The sequence below is a fragment of the Ictalurus punctatus genome, chromosome 16, assembly GCF_001660625.3.
Source record: "Ictalurus punctatus breed USDA103 chromosome 16, Coco_2.0, whole genome shotgun sequence".
Classification (NCBI taxonomy): Eukaryota; Metazoa; Chordata; class Actinopteri; order Siluriformes; family Ictaluridae; genus Ictalurus; species Ictalurus punctatus.
In genome coordinates, this window is record NC_030431.2 from 23,946,130 (window position 1) to 23,961,224 (window position 15,095).

General features: G+C 40.7%; 1 protein-coding gene across 2 annotated transcripts; it reads left to right on the top strand.

Moving 5' to 3' along the window:
• Nucleotides 1-763: 763 nt before the first annotated feature.
• On the top strand, nt 764-13,193 carry pigo (phosphatidylinositol glycan anchor biosynthesis, class O). 2 transcript variants are annotated; one of them, XM_017489755.3, is made up of 11 exons: nt 764-994; nt 2,249-2,733; nt 3,478-3,621; nt 4,228-4,351; nt 5,043-5,202; nt 5,351-5,506; nt 7,343-8,888; nt 9,152-9,355; nt 9,699-9,886; nt 10,316-10,386; nt 11,843-13,193. In XM_017489755.3, the coding sequence occupies exons 2-11, from the start codon at nt 2,250-2,252 to the stop codon at nt 11,970-11,972; spliced, it is 3,207 nt and encodes a 1,068-aa protein (XP_017345244.1). In that variant the 5' UTR covers nt 764-994; nt 2,249; the 3' UTR covers nt 11,973-13,193. The 2 variants fall into 2 exon arrangements, with proteins under 2 accessions (XP_017345244.1, XP_017345245.1); XM_017489756.3 differs by having other exon boundaries at nt 5,354-5,506.
• Nucleotides 13,194-15,095: the final 1,902 nt, after the last annotated feature.

A 15,095-nucleotide genomic window follows, 5' to 3' on the forward strand; every position in this document is an offset into this window, starting at 1 on the left:
AAAATAAATGAAGAAATGTGTAAGTATCTTTTACAAAAGGAGAGAGAGAGAGTAAATGAACAGAGACTGGAGGTGTGTAAACGGTTGTCTGTTTGTTTGTGGTTGTGGGTCCCGCTGTTTTAAACACAAACACAGCCGCAGGACTTTTAACGCCGGACTGTTACTTTGGAAACTAGAACCCGGAAGTGACCTCTATATTGCGCATGCGCATATTTGCGGAAATGGAAAAAGCGTCGAACGGTGTTCTCACCCATATTCCGGCAAATCCCGCCTCCTGCATCGTGATTGGCTGACTCAATTAGACAAGCTAGTCTGTCACCATGGCAACTTTTAGAGAACGCATTGTTTCCGTTTTTCGTTTTAATTTCAACTTTGTACACAGGAATAAACAGAATGCTGACATTTTCGGGATTTTTACTTTGACATATATATATATATATATATATATATATATATATATATATATATATATATATATATATATATATATAATATTAAAACAACAACAAAGAATAAAATACGAAACAACGGACATGTAACGATGTAGAACATCTCCAGAAATGAAACAAAAACAAAGAACAGAACATCTCAGACATAAAAACAACTTATAAAGAAGGTTTAAACACATTCTACATTTTGAAATAGCCTGCAGATTCTCCGTTACATTTTGTTTTGATAAATATATACATATTTAAAATATATTCGATTCATTTCCGGTCCTCTCGACTGTCCTTGTGAGAGCAACGAATCACAGTGGAGGAGGCGGGGTTTCCTGAAAACGGTTGGGAAAACAAATATACCGTACCGGTGTTCAAGCAGCTCTCAATGTCGTCGGTCAGTGAAGCTCATCTGAGCTTAGAGATAAGAAATGCGGCTCTGATCACAGTGCCACTGGAGTTTATTTAAGTGTTACACTTGGCTTGTTTTCTCAGAGTGGATGGTGTGTGTGTTTTTCCCGTGAATAAATAAATAAAAACAACAGGAGATTTGCAAGGTCAGTATAAAGCATGCAACAGCCAGAGGTTTACTATAAACATCTAATGCACACAGACATTAAATAACTAACACTGTTATCTGGGTCTCATCTTTCATTCACCTTTCATTCATCTTTCATTCACCTTTCATTCATCTTTGATTGACTTTTTGGAGCAGTAAGAAGGTTTGTATAGATGACTGAGTGCTTCATGATGTTAAAATTGTGCTTTGCAGCATGTACACAATAACAGAAAGGCTGTGTTTTTTTTTATATTTTTTTTATTTTTAAAAGGAAAATATCAGAAAATATAAGTTACTTTTACTGTAATTTACTGTGAAATTATTTTCCTGATTTCTGTTATTATTCCTGATTTGGGAATTCAGAATGTCCTTGGTATGTCTTTGTAAACTTCCTACACACAATCCTAAATAAATAAAAAATAAAGAATGAAAATCTAATGAATGGCTTTATATATATATATATATATATATATATATATATATATATATATATATATATATATATATATATATACACATATACATAACATCTACATTAAATGATGTTGGACCTGAATTGGGTGATACAACATAAAAAAAAAAAAAAAAAATCTCATATCATATGATTCTCGGAGGAATTTCTACGTTACTCGATTGCTCGAAAAAAAAAAAAAAAGTTTAGTGATTTTATATAATGTCTACAAAAATACACTGATTTTATTTTTTATTTGTTAAAGAAAAAAAAATCATTGTATTAAAAAAAAAAAGAATAAATAATTCAAATGACAATTTAACATATCTTGGGAAAAGGTTTACATTTTTAAAAAATATAATTTAAACATGAGTTAATATTTAAAAATATTAAATAAAATTGATAAAATATTTAAACAGAATATGATATTATTTAAAAGATTTTAAAGATTAAGTAAGAAAAATATAACATCAAATCAGGAAAAAAAAATTAAATTATATTTATTTTAAAAAATAATAATAATAATAATAGAAAATGTAGATAATCCTCAGTATCTATATGTATAAAAAAAAGTTTATAAACACATTGGAGGTGTTGATTATTTTTTTCTGCAGTATAATGTTTTATCCTTTTTATTTTCCTACACAGTCTGTTTTCTTTTTTTCTTTTTCTTTGTTTTCATAAAAACAATATTTAGGAAAAAGTCCAGCTTCATGACGTAATCATGACGTAATAAAGAATTTGGATAAGTTTTTAAAAGAATGCTTCACTACATCACGCTCGATTTCTTTCCTCCGACAGGATGAAGAGACTCCCCGTCCTGGCCTTGCTGCTGTGGATATGTTGTGTGTTTTATGTTGGTATTTTCCTGTTTGTGGGCGGTTTCCTCTTGGTGCGCCTGGAGGTCAACAGGACGAGCACCTGCGAGGACGTCTTGCCTCCGTCCTACGACGCGACCTCGCCTGACTTCTGCCCCAGACATCCTCGCGTACGCAGGGCCGTCATCCTCGTCGTCGATGCTCTGAAAGCCGAGTTTGCTCGCTACGACCCGGGAAACCTGTCCCCCAGACCGTTCGAGAACAAGCTGCCGGTTCTGGGTGAGACGGTGTCGTCTCGGGCGTCGCAAGCCAGGCTGTACACGTTCAGAGCCGATCCTCCTACCACCACCATGCAGAGGATCAAGGGCTTCACCACCGGATCCTTGCCCACGTTTATAGACGTGGGGAACAACTTCGCCTCCAGCGCCGTGCTGGAGGACAACCTGATCCACCAGCTCGGTCAGGCAGGTGAGAGAGAGAAAGAGATGAGATTTGATGGATTGATTTTTACACTTATGGAAGGAGTTTCCAGTGTCAGTTTTTTTGGAACGATCAGAGGTAAAGCTGTAACTCTTAAGTCGTCTTCAAGATGGAGAAGTTTGCGCTTCAAAAAGAGAGACTGGTGAAGGACTTAAGTGAGAATTTGCTTCGGAGGCTTCCCACAACATTAAATGTAACTATAAACGGACAAAAAAAAAGTATAACGTGTCGTTTTTTTAATAAAAAAATTTTTTAAAAAGAATGAATATTTGCCAAATTGCTCTAATATAAGAAGAATAAATCCCTTGCTGTTATAGGAATATGATCAACTTTGTCAGTAACTGCACGCCGCACTGATGTTGATTATTTTCCTAGAACAGCGCGACCCCGAGCGTTTTAATCCTTACATGCGCCTTTAGAGATCATGCTGCGTTAGATTAACTCGTTGGGAAGTTGGAATTAGAGCCGGGTCTGGTTTTATTCCCGGCTTTGAAAGTGCACGATCGAATCATGTCGTGTGTACGAAAACACGTCGTGTTTACTCAACACGATTCATTCACGTGGAACCGACCTTGCTTTAGGGTTGTGGATGTAGTGCGCAGGTTTATTTTGGGGGGGGGGGAAATAACACCTGGAATGTTAAATAGTTCTAGTAACTTTTTTTAATTGATTGAGATTGTTACTTCCTGTCAGACTGACGCTTCTCTCCGTGTCCTTTATCTGTGCTTCCAGGGAAGCGAGTGGTCTTCATGGGAGACGACACGTGGGTCAGTTTGTTCCCTAAAAAGTTCCACCGCTCGCTGCCTTTCCCCTCCTTCAACGTCAAGGATCTGCACACCGTGGACAACGGAATCCTCCAGAACATCTTTCCCACCAGTGAGTACCTGTGGCAGCTGTGAGGGTTTAGAGTCGTGTCTCAGTACATATTCTCTATATTCGAACACGGGTTAAAGCAGGCTACGTTCAGAAAGAAGCGCCGGAGGTCACGTGGACGCTGATGACGTTTCACGTTTCAACTTTCTTCCCCCCAAATTCATTCATTAAAAAAATTTTAAAAAAAAGGATCTTAGCAATGAAGTTTGATGCCTAGAGGAGGTATCTCTAGATGGTCAAAGTCTCCAGAACAACCGTGTCTGGTTCTGAAAGATGCTCAATAACAATTACAGCTCATTTCCTTATAACCTCGTACCTCGGACTACTAAAATGGTTTTCTTTTCTTTTCTTTTCTTTTTTTTTAAGCAAAGGGCCATCACACCAAATATTCATTTATTACAGTTTACTGCTCTTTATCGTTGTTTAAAAAAGAAAAAAAAAATCCAGAAACACCTCATTTCATTCTTTTTGAGAGCATCTTTGCTCTCCATAAGTCCGTATGTGTGAGTGAGTTCCAGACCGTGTAGGTTTCAGGTCGTGTAGCACTGTGGCTGGAAGCGTCGTGTGGAACGTGTTAAACAGCGAGCGCACTGTATGTCCTCTTCACAGTGGACGGAGATGACTGGGACGTGCTGATCGCTCACTTCCTGGGTGTGGATCACTGCGGCCACCGCTTCGGCCCCGACCACCCTGCCATGGCGGAGAAGCTCACTCAGATGGACGGAGTTATCAGGCGAGTGGTAACTTCCTCAGAACTGTTAGAAACAACATTCGAATCATGCAGAAAGTCTTGCAGGTATAAAATGGCAGGTTTACCCGGAAACGTTTGCCTTGCACTGTGATTTATTATTGGCAGTGGTTAAGATCATTGGACTTCTGAATAGAAGGTCATGAGGTCAAATCCTAGCACCACCACTGTTGGGCCCTTGAGCAAGGCCCTTAACCATCAACTGCTCAGGTGGATTACTGGATTCAGGCACCATTGATTGTTAAGTTAACATTTTTGGGGAACTACTTTGATTACGACAATATAATACTCAACAACACCTTTTTTTTTTTCTTAAATCTGAAAAACCAGACTGGGTTTTAATTCAATTTGGAAAGAGATCCAGTACCGGATCTCCAGGAATAAAATTGCTTAGGAAAAAAAATAAATAATAAGTTTGCACAATTTTACCACTTACTCCAAATAACTTGTTTGAAATCTCACCTAAAGTCTCAACCAAAATCTTTTCCATGCCCAAATCATGCCCAGATTTTCAAATACTTGCCCCAAACTAAGACGGAGTAAATTAGAGGGTTTTTTTTCTAATGTGCTCCTTGATGTGCTTCTCTTTCATGGAGTGTTTTGTAATATCAGTGTTTGACCAAACTCCCTCCAACCCTCTGTATTAAACATCTCCGTCATGCGTTTCTGATCTCAGGTCAGTGATGAAGCGGCTGCAGAACGACACACTGTTGGTGGTGATGGGAGATCACGGGATGACCGACACCGGGGATCACGGAGGAGAAAGCCAGAAGGAAACCGATGCTGCTCTGTTCCTCTACAGCGGCTCACCTCTGTTCCCAGCTCCTGATGCACAGGTGAGTTCTTTCCACTGCTGTGAAAATACATCCCCAGACCTCCTTCCGTGACCTGTACACTTTCTCCTCTCCGACCAGATCTTCAGAACCGAAACAGTAGAAATGACCTCGAGTTTGCTCAGATATTTTACGTTTGGTGTGACATCAGCAGGTGGAGCCAGAGGTGGTGCCTCAGACTGATTTAGTGCCTACGCTGGCCTTGCTGCTGGGAGTTCCCATCCCCTACAGCAGCGTGGGGCAGGTGATGCTCCCACTTTTTCCCAGGAACAGCCAGGTGGAGGCGCTGTGGATCAACGCCAAACAGGTGAGAGATCCGAGAACCCGGGCTGTACAGTAGATAAGCTGGAACAAAGCGGTAGCTCTGGACTGCAAAGGTTTTATTGTTTCCTGATATGATACATGATTGAACGTATTATGTAATTATACGGTGATTATAAAGAACTGGATAAGGTGTGGTAATATGTTGGCGGCTGTCACCAAATGATATGATAACACTGATATTCTTATCTTCATGCTCCCAGGAAACTCAAACATGGATGCCTTTGGGGTTTTGTTTTTTTTAACATGCAGTATGTGTGAGGATGAAAACATACAGAAATGCAAAAATACCAATGACTAGAAATATGGACATATTACTACTCTGAGTCCTCTTGAGCTCATTACCCAAAGAATAGGAAAACAGGAATTGGTGTGCTGTTATAGGAAAACAATCAACAACGTAAGTGGGTATTACTCAAAAGTTTCAAATAATAGTACATCCAGAAGTGTTTATTCCACGTATACCGCAGTAATTTGCCACTGATTACGTTTAAATTATTAAAGAATTTATTAAAGAGCAAAACATGTTACTGAGAAACCACAAAGCGTAAACTCGTACACTTTCCCAAAACTTTTACAACGCACTAACACTGGAGACTCCTTCCATAAATTTTACATAAACATCTCCTAACAGAAAACGTCACCATATCTGTGGTTATACATTATATAATATCAGTGCTTATACATTATATAATATCAGTGCTTATACATTATATAATATCAGTGCTTATACATTATATATCATCACTGCTTATACATTATATAATATCAGTGCTTATACATTATATAATATCAGTGCTTATACATTATATAATATCAGTGCTTATACATTATATAATATCAGTGTTTATACATTATATAATATCAGTGCTTATACATTATATAATATCAGTGTTTATACATTATATATCATCAGTGCTTATACATTATATAATATCAGTGTTTATACATTATATAATATCAGTGTTTATACATTATATATCATCAGTGCTTATACATTATATAATATCAGTGCTTATACATTATATAATATCAGAGCTTATACATTATATAATATCAGTGTTTATACATTATATAATATCAGTGTTTATACATTATATATCATCAGTGCTTATACATTATATAATATCAGTGTTTATACATTATATATCATCAGTGCTTATACATTATATAATATCAGTGCTTATACATTATATAATATCAGTGCTTATACATTATACCATATCAGTTGTTATACATTATACCATATCAGTTGTTATACATTATACCATATCAGTTGTTATACATTATACCATATCAGTTGTTATACATTATACCATATCAGTGGTTATATATTAAATAACAATACATTTTTAGGTTTAAGATATATGGAGAGTCCACCATGCTCTCCGTGGATCTCCAGTCCACCATTATACCACTGATATGGTATAATGTATAACCACTGGTACATTATATAATATCAGTGGTTATACATTATACCATATCAGTGGTTATACATCAAATAACAATACATTTTTAGGTTGAAGATATATGGAGAGTCCACCATGCTGTGAATGAGCTGCTACAACGGAAACAATAACGTATTAGAACGTGCGCGTTAATATTAATATAAACGTGTTATTTGCGGCTGCACTTCCGTCACTGCTGCTGTTATAGAAAATGGATTAACACCTTTGACGAATCAGATTCAAGAATTCAACAGTACTGTGGTATAATTCAGGATAAAACTCATATTCATTGACGGGAACTCTATGAACTTGAGTTCCCTTGATGTCACTATATCCCCGGCTCAATATCCGTGTCTATTTGGTCTCATGTACAGGTGCATCGGTTTTTGGAGACCTACTCCAGCATGGCCAACGACATTCCAGCGGACAGTTTGTCTCAACTGCGGGCTCGCTTCTCCCAGATCTCGTCTCAGTACATGAGCTCGATACGTGATGGAACTCCTCCTCCGCCTGAACTGCTGGCCTCCATGCAGGAATACCTAAGCTCCGTTAGAGAGACCTGTCGTGCCTCTTGGGCTCGCTTCAACCCTCTGAAAATGGCAGCGGGCCTCCTGGTCCTGGGTTTTGGGTGCATCTTGTGCTACGTTATCTCAGAACTGTCTGTTGTGATCCTCCAGGGCGCCATGTTGAAGACTCCAGTGCTTGCTGGGCTGATGGTCGGGGGAGCGGTAGCTGTGGGTCAAATATTCACTTTGGGATACGTGGAAGTCTCGTGGTGTTTGGGAGCTGCTGTGTTGTTTTCCGAGGCATTATTTTTGTGGAGGGCTCGGAGGGTATGTCCTCGTGGCCGACTGTCTCACTGGAGCCTTTTAACTCCGCCACTGCTCGTGCTCCTCCTCCGCTGTGCATCCTTGCTCTCGGACAGCTACGTGATCTCTGAGGGACGTGTAGTCACGTTCTTACTGTTCAGCCTAGGCGTATACGTTCCACTTCAGCTCAACTGGGATGGACTTCTTTTTCCTGCACCTTCTACCGATACCCAGAAACCTCCTGGACTTCTTGCACCCTCGTTGCCGCCCTCGGTAGTCCGGCGCGAGACTGGCGCTTTGCTTGTTTGCACAGGCGTCTTGGTAGCATGCCTTTACCTTTCTCTGTCGTTCCACAGCTGCCGTGAAGAACAGGGTGCTTGCCAGCCTTCAGTCTTCTTGACGCAACTCTCGCGGGTTCAGGATAGTCGGCTGCGCAACTTGCACTACGTCCTGTCCCTGGCATCACTTTCCGCCTGGGCGTTCTTGCTACATCGTTGGTTACGGCATTACGGAAACCTGAACTGCACAGGTGTGGGTGTGTTTACAGCACGCTGCCTGCTTCCTCTTGCCTCTATCTGCATGGGTCTGCACTGGGCGGTCAGCGCAACTCCAGACGACACCTTCAGGAACCTGGCAGAGCTAATAAGCTTGGGGCAGGTGATTCTGCCACGTATTGCCTTCGGTCTCCTAGGCCTCGGATCGCTGCTCCTGTGGCTGGACCCACTTACGGTGTTTTTAAAGACACGAGCACCTTTGAACTCTCGGGGTGCCGTCGTGCCTCCGCCAAGATACCGTGCTAGCACTGGAATCAGCCCTCAGGCTGAGCTGCACCATCTTATACCGCAGTTATATCAGCGCATCCGCCAATCGCTTGACAACGAAGGGGTCAAGGTGACCGATCCCGATGGACGGCCAGCAGTAGAGGCCTACGGACTGGGCACTGTCTACTCCGCACCCCTGGTCTTGCTATGTGGTCTGATGGGGCTTGGGATGCTGCTTCTACACCCCGAAGGCATGGCGCTGGCCTTCTTGTTGCTACTGCTGCAGGCTGCTGCTCTCCTCCATCTCCACGCGTCCTCCAGCAATCTCTCCAGCCAGCAGAGTCATTCCAGTAAGCTTTACTTTTGTCACTCCCGATACCACACTAAAAAATGAAAAATATTGCTAATGACGAATGACAGAAAGCGTAATAGTGTTAGCACAGTTTGTCTCGAGCACACTGTTAGTACTGATGCTGTGCTCATAGTGTTTAGAAACCAAATGTGGAGGAACTGTGTAGCATCGATAATACCGTCGTGTACATTGTGAACTAGAAGAACTGCAGTAGAAGGTTAAGCCTGTAACAAACCGATTATTTGCTGCAACTTTCACCAGGTGTCTTCAGTGTTCCCTGGACTCCTGTGGTTCTGTGGTCTCTGGCGGCCTCGCAGTTCTTCCATGCCACGGGTCACCTTCCCACCTTCCCGTCCATCCAGTGGGGTGCTGCGTTCGTGGGGTTCCCTCAGGGACACACGGGCACCGCACTTCCCGCCTCGCTCGTCACACTCAACACCTTCTCCTCACACATCCTGTTTGCCGGTATCTCCAAGCATCTGTTGTGATATTGTGAATCTTTTACTCGTGTACTGTTATTGTGTTCGTCTGATGCGTAAGGGATAAAACACCTGGAGACGGCGTGGTGTGAAGTATCGTCTTCCTCTTATACCACAGCAATTTATTAATCTGGTGGTTCTTGTTAATATATTGGCATGATGTTGATGTTTGAGCTTTAGTATTTAGCTTAATAAATTAGCCGGATGTATCTTATGATATGAATAAAGACGAGTTTCACCCTGGCTAATATTTTGAGTAAATATATGCAAAGTTGTGTACTTGTAAACATGTCTGTATAATAGTTTTGGCTCTGCGATGTTTTTTTTAGTCGGCTGCCCGTTGCTGCTCTTCTGGCCGTTGGTGCATGAGCTGCGTGGGTATCGAACCAGCCGCTCGGGTGGAGGTGAGGACGGGGACGAGGTTGTCATGGAGATGAGGTTGCGAGAAAACCCGCAACAGTTCAGTTCAGCTTTACTACAGCTCGCAGCACGTTACCTGTTCATTAACGGAGCACAGGTAAACCTACACAGTGTGTGTTCTTTTTTTTTTTTTTTTTTTTCCCCCTTGTGTGTGTCATGTGACTGGTGGAATGTACTCAAGTTAATATGATAATGAGTCTTTATTGGCCACCTATACGTTATAGCACAGTGAAATTCCTTTCTTCGCATACCCCAGCATACCAGGACGTTGGGGTCAGAGCGCAGGGTCAGCCATGATGCAGCGCCCCTGGAGCAGAGAGGGTTAAGGGCCTTGCTCAAGGGCCCAACAGTGGCAGTGCTGGGGTTTGAACCCCCGACCTTCTGACCCCCCGATCCTTAACTGCCAAACCACCACTTAATGGAATTCACTTACTTTCCAACGAATAGTTAAAGCACAAACTTCGCCTCTAACTCCGCCTCCCTGGGTTTGTGTTTTGTGTGTATGTGTGTGTGTGTGTGTGCACAGGTTTTGGCTTCGGTTTGTGCTGCCGCTATACTCAGAAGACATCTCATGGTTTGGAAAGTGTTTGCACCCAAGTGAGTGACACATTGAACTTCACACACACACACACACTCTCTCTCACTCTTCACGCCTGCTTACACACTAAATCAACCTGCTTGGGCATCGGTTTCACCATTGTGAAGCAAAATGTGTTGCACAATGTGTTGCACAGCAAAAATGTGTTGAGTATGATGATAATAGACACGTTTTTGTTCATGGACAATTTGCTCTTTTTGAATGAATCACTAAGCTGAACATCATATCATATCAATTAATTATTCCTTTTATTTCTTTCAAAACCGCAGAATTAAAAAAACGCGCACAAACCGAATCATTACGTTTTTATACATATCCCTACCCAACGTCAAGACTGTCAATCAAGAGATTTTACATAAGTCGGTGAATCCTTTTGTTCGTGACTCAGTTTCCTGTAGTGTTCAGTGGATCAGAGTGAATCAGTGAATCATTCAGTCCTGACCGAGTTGACTCTTCTATCAATCACTGTTTGAATCATTCAGGCATGACAGAGATTCCCTCTCCTTTCGTTAAGCAGTCAGTTTGATTCAGTGAATCTTTTTTTTAAAAAAAATATGACCAAGATTCTTTCACTCATTTAGTGCACCTGTATTTGACTCGTTTGGTGAATCGTTTGGTCTTGACTTAGATTCACTGCTCTCACATTCAGCAGTCAGTGATTGAATCGGCAAATCTTTTTGGTTATGACCGAGGTTTGCTCTCAGTTTGTTCAAGGGATCAGTTGAGTCAGTGAGTCATGTTAAGGATCATTTAAGCAGATTGAACTGGAGATTTCCAGCATTTCAGCGCTAGCCGTAGTAATGTGTTTTGGGAAATACTTGGAAATACAATCATATTATAAAACAACGCAAAATGGCAGCCATTTTACATCACTCAAGCTGGTTGTCGTCTGTCTTAGATGACTGCATTATCAAGCTGCACATTTGGGCAAATGTGTGATCAAATCATTTAACCGAACTGACCGAGTCAGATGACTCAAGTCATTAAAAAGAGTCAAATATTTCAACTCCATGCAGTTGAACTAATGCATGCAGTGGATGGATGAATCGTGTAATTGAATGAATCGCTGAACTAATTTGAACGAATCATTTAACTGAAACAACTCCATACAGTTGAACTAATCTATGGATAAATCAGACAATTGAATGAATCGGAACAAATCGAATTTAACTGACTCGACTCTTATGATTCGGGTCACTGAAAAGAATCAAAATTTTCAACTCTGGGTGAAGTGATTTTGGATGCTATCAAGTAGGGTGGACAATACTTACTGATGCTTATCAGTGCCTTCATCGCATGTTTCATTTTCAGAAAGAAGAACCCACGTCGTCGCTCTCTAGTTTTCTTTTGGCTCACTGATCGAATCTTTTCAGAGTTTGCCTAGATGAAATGAACCGAACCATTACTAAAAGCAGATCACTTTATTTATGTGCGTGTGTGTGTGTTTGTGTGTAGGCTGATGTTCGAAGCCAGTGCATTCATCGTGGGCAGCGTGTTTGTGCTCGTCGGGGTCGCTCTGGTCATGAGGGTCGACGCAGCCGTGGCTCACTTATTTCAGAGACTCATTCCGGAGAATTCCAGGTAGCACCACCTTCTCTGTTCCTCCTACAGTTTCATCCGTCCATCGGTCCATCACCGACGACACGAGACGCACACGATTGCCAGCACGATGGACGAAAACCGGTCTTAAAATGGCTTCCGTCTTTCAGTACTCTGGAGAAATGGACTTGTGCTGATATTTTATTCAAAAACACACACACACACACTTAATCTGAGCCATCTGAGATCTGTGACACTGCTGCATTGGTAGTTGAGGAAAGACCTAGGAGTGTGAGAGAGTTGTTTCTTTTTACTGCTGTACACCGTAGGGCTTCTGTATTATAAACACACACACATACATACATATACACACATTCTGAGAGCTGCTATGATGAAAGCACACTCCCTGAAGCAGGATTTGTGCTAAAGCTAAGCTTGGAATACCTTAAATGAAAGGACTAGTTGGTCTGGATTCACTTTGGTTAACAAGAGAGAATGCTTTTCTATCTGCTGATAGCGGTGCACAGACCTCGTTTCATCTCTGCCTAAAGAGAGCGATGCGGCGGCGCTTTAATCCTTTAATCTGCCCAGCTCTCTCGCCTCTTCATCAAACAGATCAGCTTCGAAAGCTTCAGCTTTTAACGCTAATGCTGCCGTCAACGTCATCCCGCTCGTCGTCTTGTCGATGGCGAACCAGCCAAGCCGAATCTCCGTCGTTACCCGTCGTCGTTTAAGCCGCACTCGATTCTGGGACTTTGAGTCCAGCATCCGTACCAACGTCGTCACGACTTCTGTGCTGGATTTCTCATGAATATGACGTTAAACATCCCTGGAAAACGGTAAGCGAGAGAAGAAGCTTGTTCAGTTGAGATCGTTTCAATTTTATTTTTTTTTAATCTCCAATTTAAAAGCACTAAACTTTTGTGACCATTTCATGTTCCTCAGAGTTCCAGCATACGGCGGCTGCTTTCTTTTCCTCCTTCACTTTTGGTTAGCGTTAATGTTTCTGAGCCCTGTCCAACTATTATGAGTGTCAGGGTCAATCCAATACTTTTACATAGTATTATTATTCATTAACATCATCAAAACCGCCACGTCTGCGTTCGGAACAGGTCAGAGGTCACTAGCTTTGCCGCCGCAGTGAGCGTTCATGTCGTGAGATTCAGTTTGTACCAATGTTTATTTTTTATCGATTTGTACTGACATTTATACAGTATTTATGTTGTTTGTTTATATATATATATATATATATATATATATATATATATATATATATATATATATATATATATATATATATATATATATATTTTTTTTTTTTTTGCGTGGTGGATTTAAAAAAAAAAAAAAAAAAAATCAAAGCTCTTGTTTTTGGATTGGTTATGATGAGATGTGAATGGTTGAGGGAAACATGAGATTAGGTTGATTGTAGCCATAACACAATAGTGTGTGTGTGTGTGTGTGTGTGTGTGTGTGTGTGTGTGTTTGGGTGGGTGGGAAGGTGTGTATGGTTTACCTACTGTATTTTGTCTTAATGAAGAAGAAGCAGGTTGATTAATACGCTGTGAATGAAATCTTTTTAATTGTATTAAATGAAATGAAAATGAGGGAGAGGTCAAATAAAATTTTCTACTTTTTGAAAAGGAAAAATTGTGTGTGTGTGTGTGTGTGTGTGTGTGTGTTTGTTTATTTATATTATGAACATGGCAGTCCTAAAGAACAGCACAAGACCATAAGCAACATAGTCTGTTTAAATGTAATAAAAGTTATGAAATAAAATATTAAGTGCACATCATCAGCTCAGGCTGTGTCTGAATGCATTCCCGCATCACTGTATAATGCAGTTTCACTGTCGTGTGTATTCTTAGTGGATGGATTATAATCCCTTGTTACCCATAATGCACCAGCGATTTTCTTTTCACGACGAGGGACGCCAACTTGTTATATAAATGAAAATCCAATGTTGTCGAATGACCATTAAAGACAAAGTTACTGTTGCAACACATACAGAAAAATCGGATGAATACTTCAGTATTATTTATTTATTTATTTATTTATTTATTTATTTTTAATGTCGCAACGATGTGCTTCCACGGAGAAAAGAGCTGGAATTGCTGTCCCTTTGGTATACGCATTAAAAAAAAACGAAATGAAACCTGATATAGAGTTCGCATTAATGTTAATGCTGAATGCTTGATTCTGATTGGTCGGAAGGTGTGGATCAAATTGACTCGGTAGTGAAAAGCGGACGCTCCGTGCGATCTAAACCTAATAGTAGATGGATTAAAAGCATGTTGCTTAACAAAGAAAACTCGACTCGTTGATACGGCGAAGTTTTCAGTGAGGAGACGTTTATTTGATATTTAAGGAAGGAGTCTCCAGTGTCGGCGCTTTGTAACAGTACAGAGGACTTCGAAAGAGCGAGAGAGAGAGAGAGAGAGAGAGAGAGAACGGTTAAGCGTTAACTTCCACAACGTTAAATAGTACAGCAACTAGAAATGGATCAGCATATTTTTATTGGCTACATTTCTCTTTTGTTAGGATTTTTGTGTTGCAGTAATATTCAATTATCAACATGTAGCTCTATAACAATACAGTAACAATGTAAAGAGGCACTACTGTAACGAAGGAAGGAATTACTGTATAAACCCTGGGTCACATGGATTCTTCGGGGTTCTCTGGATTTCTCCTACTGTCCAAAAACATGCTGGATTGGCTCGGTGTGCAGGAGTGAATGTCCTATAAGGATCTGGCGTGCGATCCACGGTGAATTCTCCCGCGTTTCCCAAGAAATAGACTCATCTGGACCAGGATAAAGCGTTTACTGAAGATAATGATGATGCTGTAAATATTACTTACAGTATCTACCTGGAAACTTTGAAGCTGACAGTTTGTAGAGGTTTTGCAGTTTTTCAAGTTTTTTTTTTGTTGTTGTTGCGATTGTTGCGCCCAAAAATGCTCGATTTTGTTGTGGCTATTTAAAACATTTCCGCGATCGTAAAACTGCCGGAATCCCAGAGGGACCGGTATCGGCTTTAAATGAAATTCTAGCAGTTTCTCTAACGACATGAACGGAAGATTTGAATCAGCACTGAGAGCTTTTTTAATGTAAATAACATTCGACAGCCTTGCCTGACGAGGAAGTTGGTTCAAAATGATCGGGAAACGA

What these genes read in the sequence shown, in the direction of transcription:
- pigo (XM_017489755.3), top strand. Translation starts at nt 2,250, where the DNA reads ATGAAGAGACTCCCCGTCCTGGCCTTGCTGCTGTGGATATGTTGTGTG. An exon ending in CAGATGGACGGAGTTATCAG is followed by an intron (nt 4,352 to 5,042) that starts GCGAGTGGTAAC and finishes TTCTGATCTCAG; the next exon opens with GTCAGTGATGAAGCGGCTGC. An exon ending in TCCCAGCTCCTGATGCACAG is followed by an intron (nt 5,203 to 5,350) that starts GTGAGTTCTTTC and finishes GTGTGACATCAG; the next exon opens with CAGGTGGAGCCAGAGGTGGT.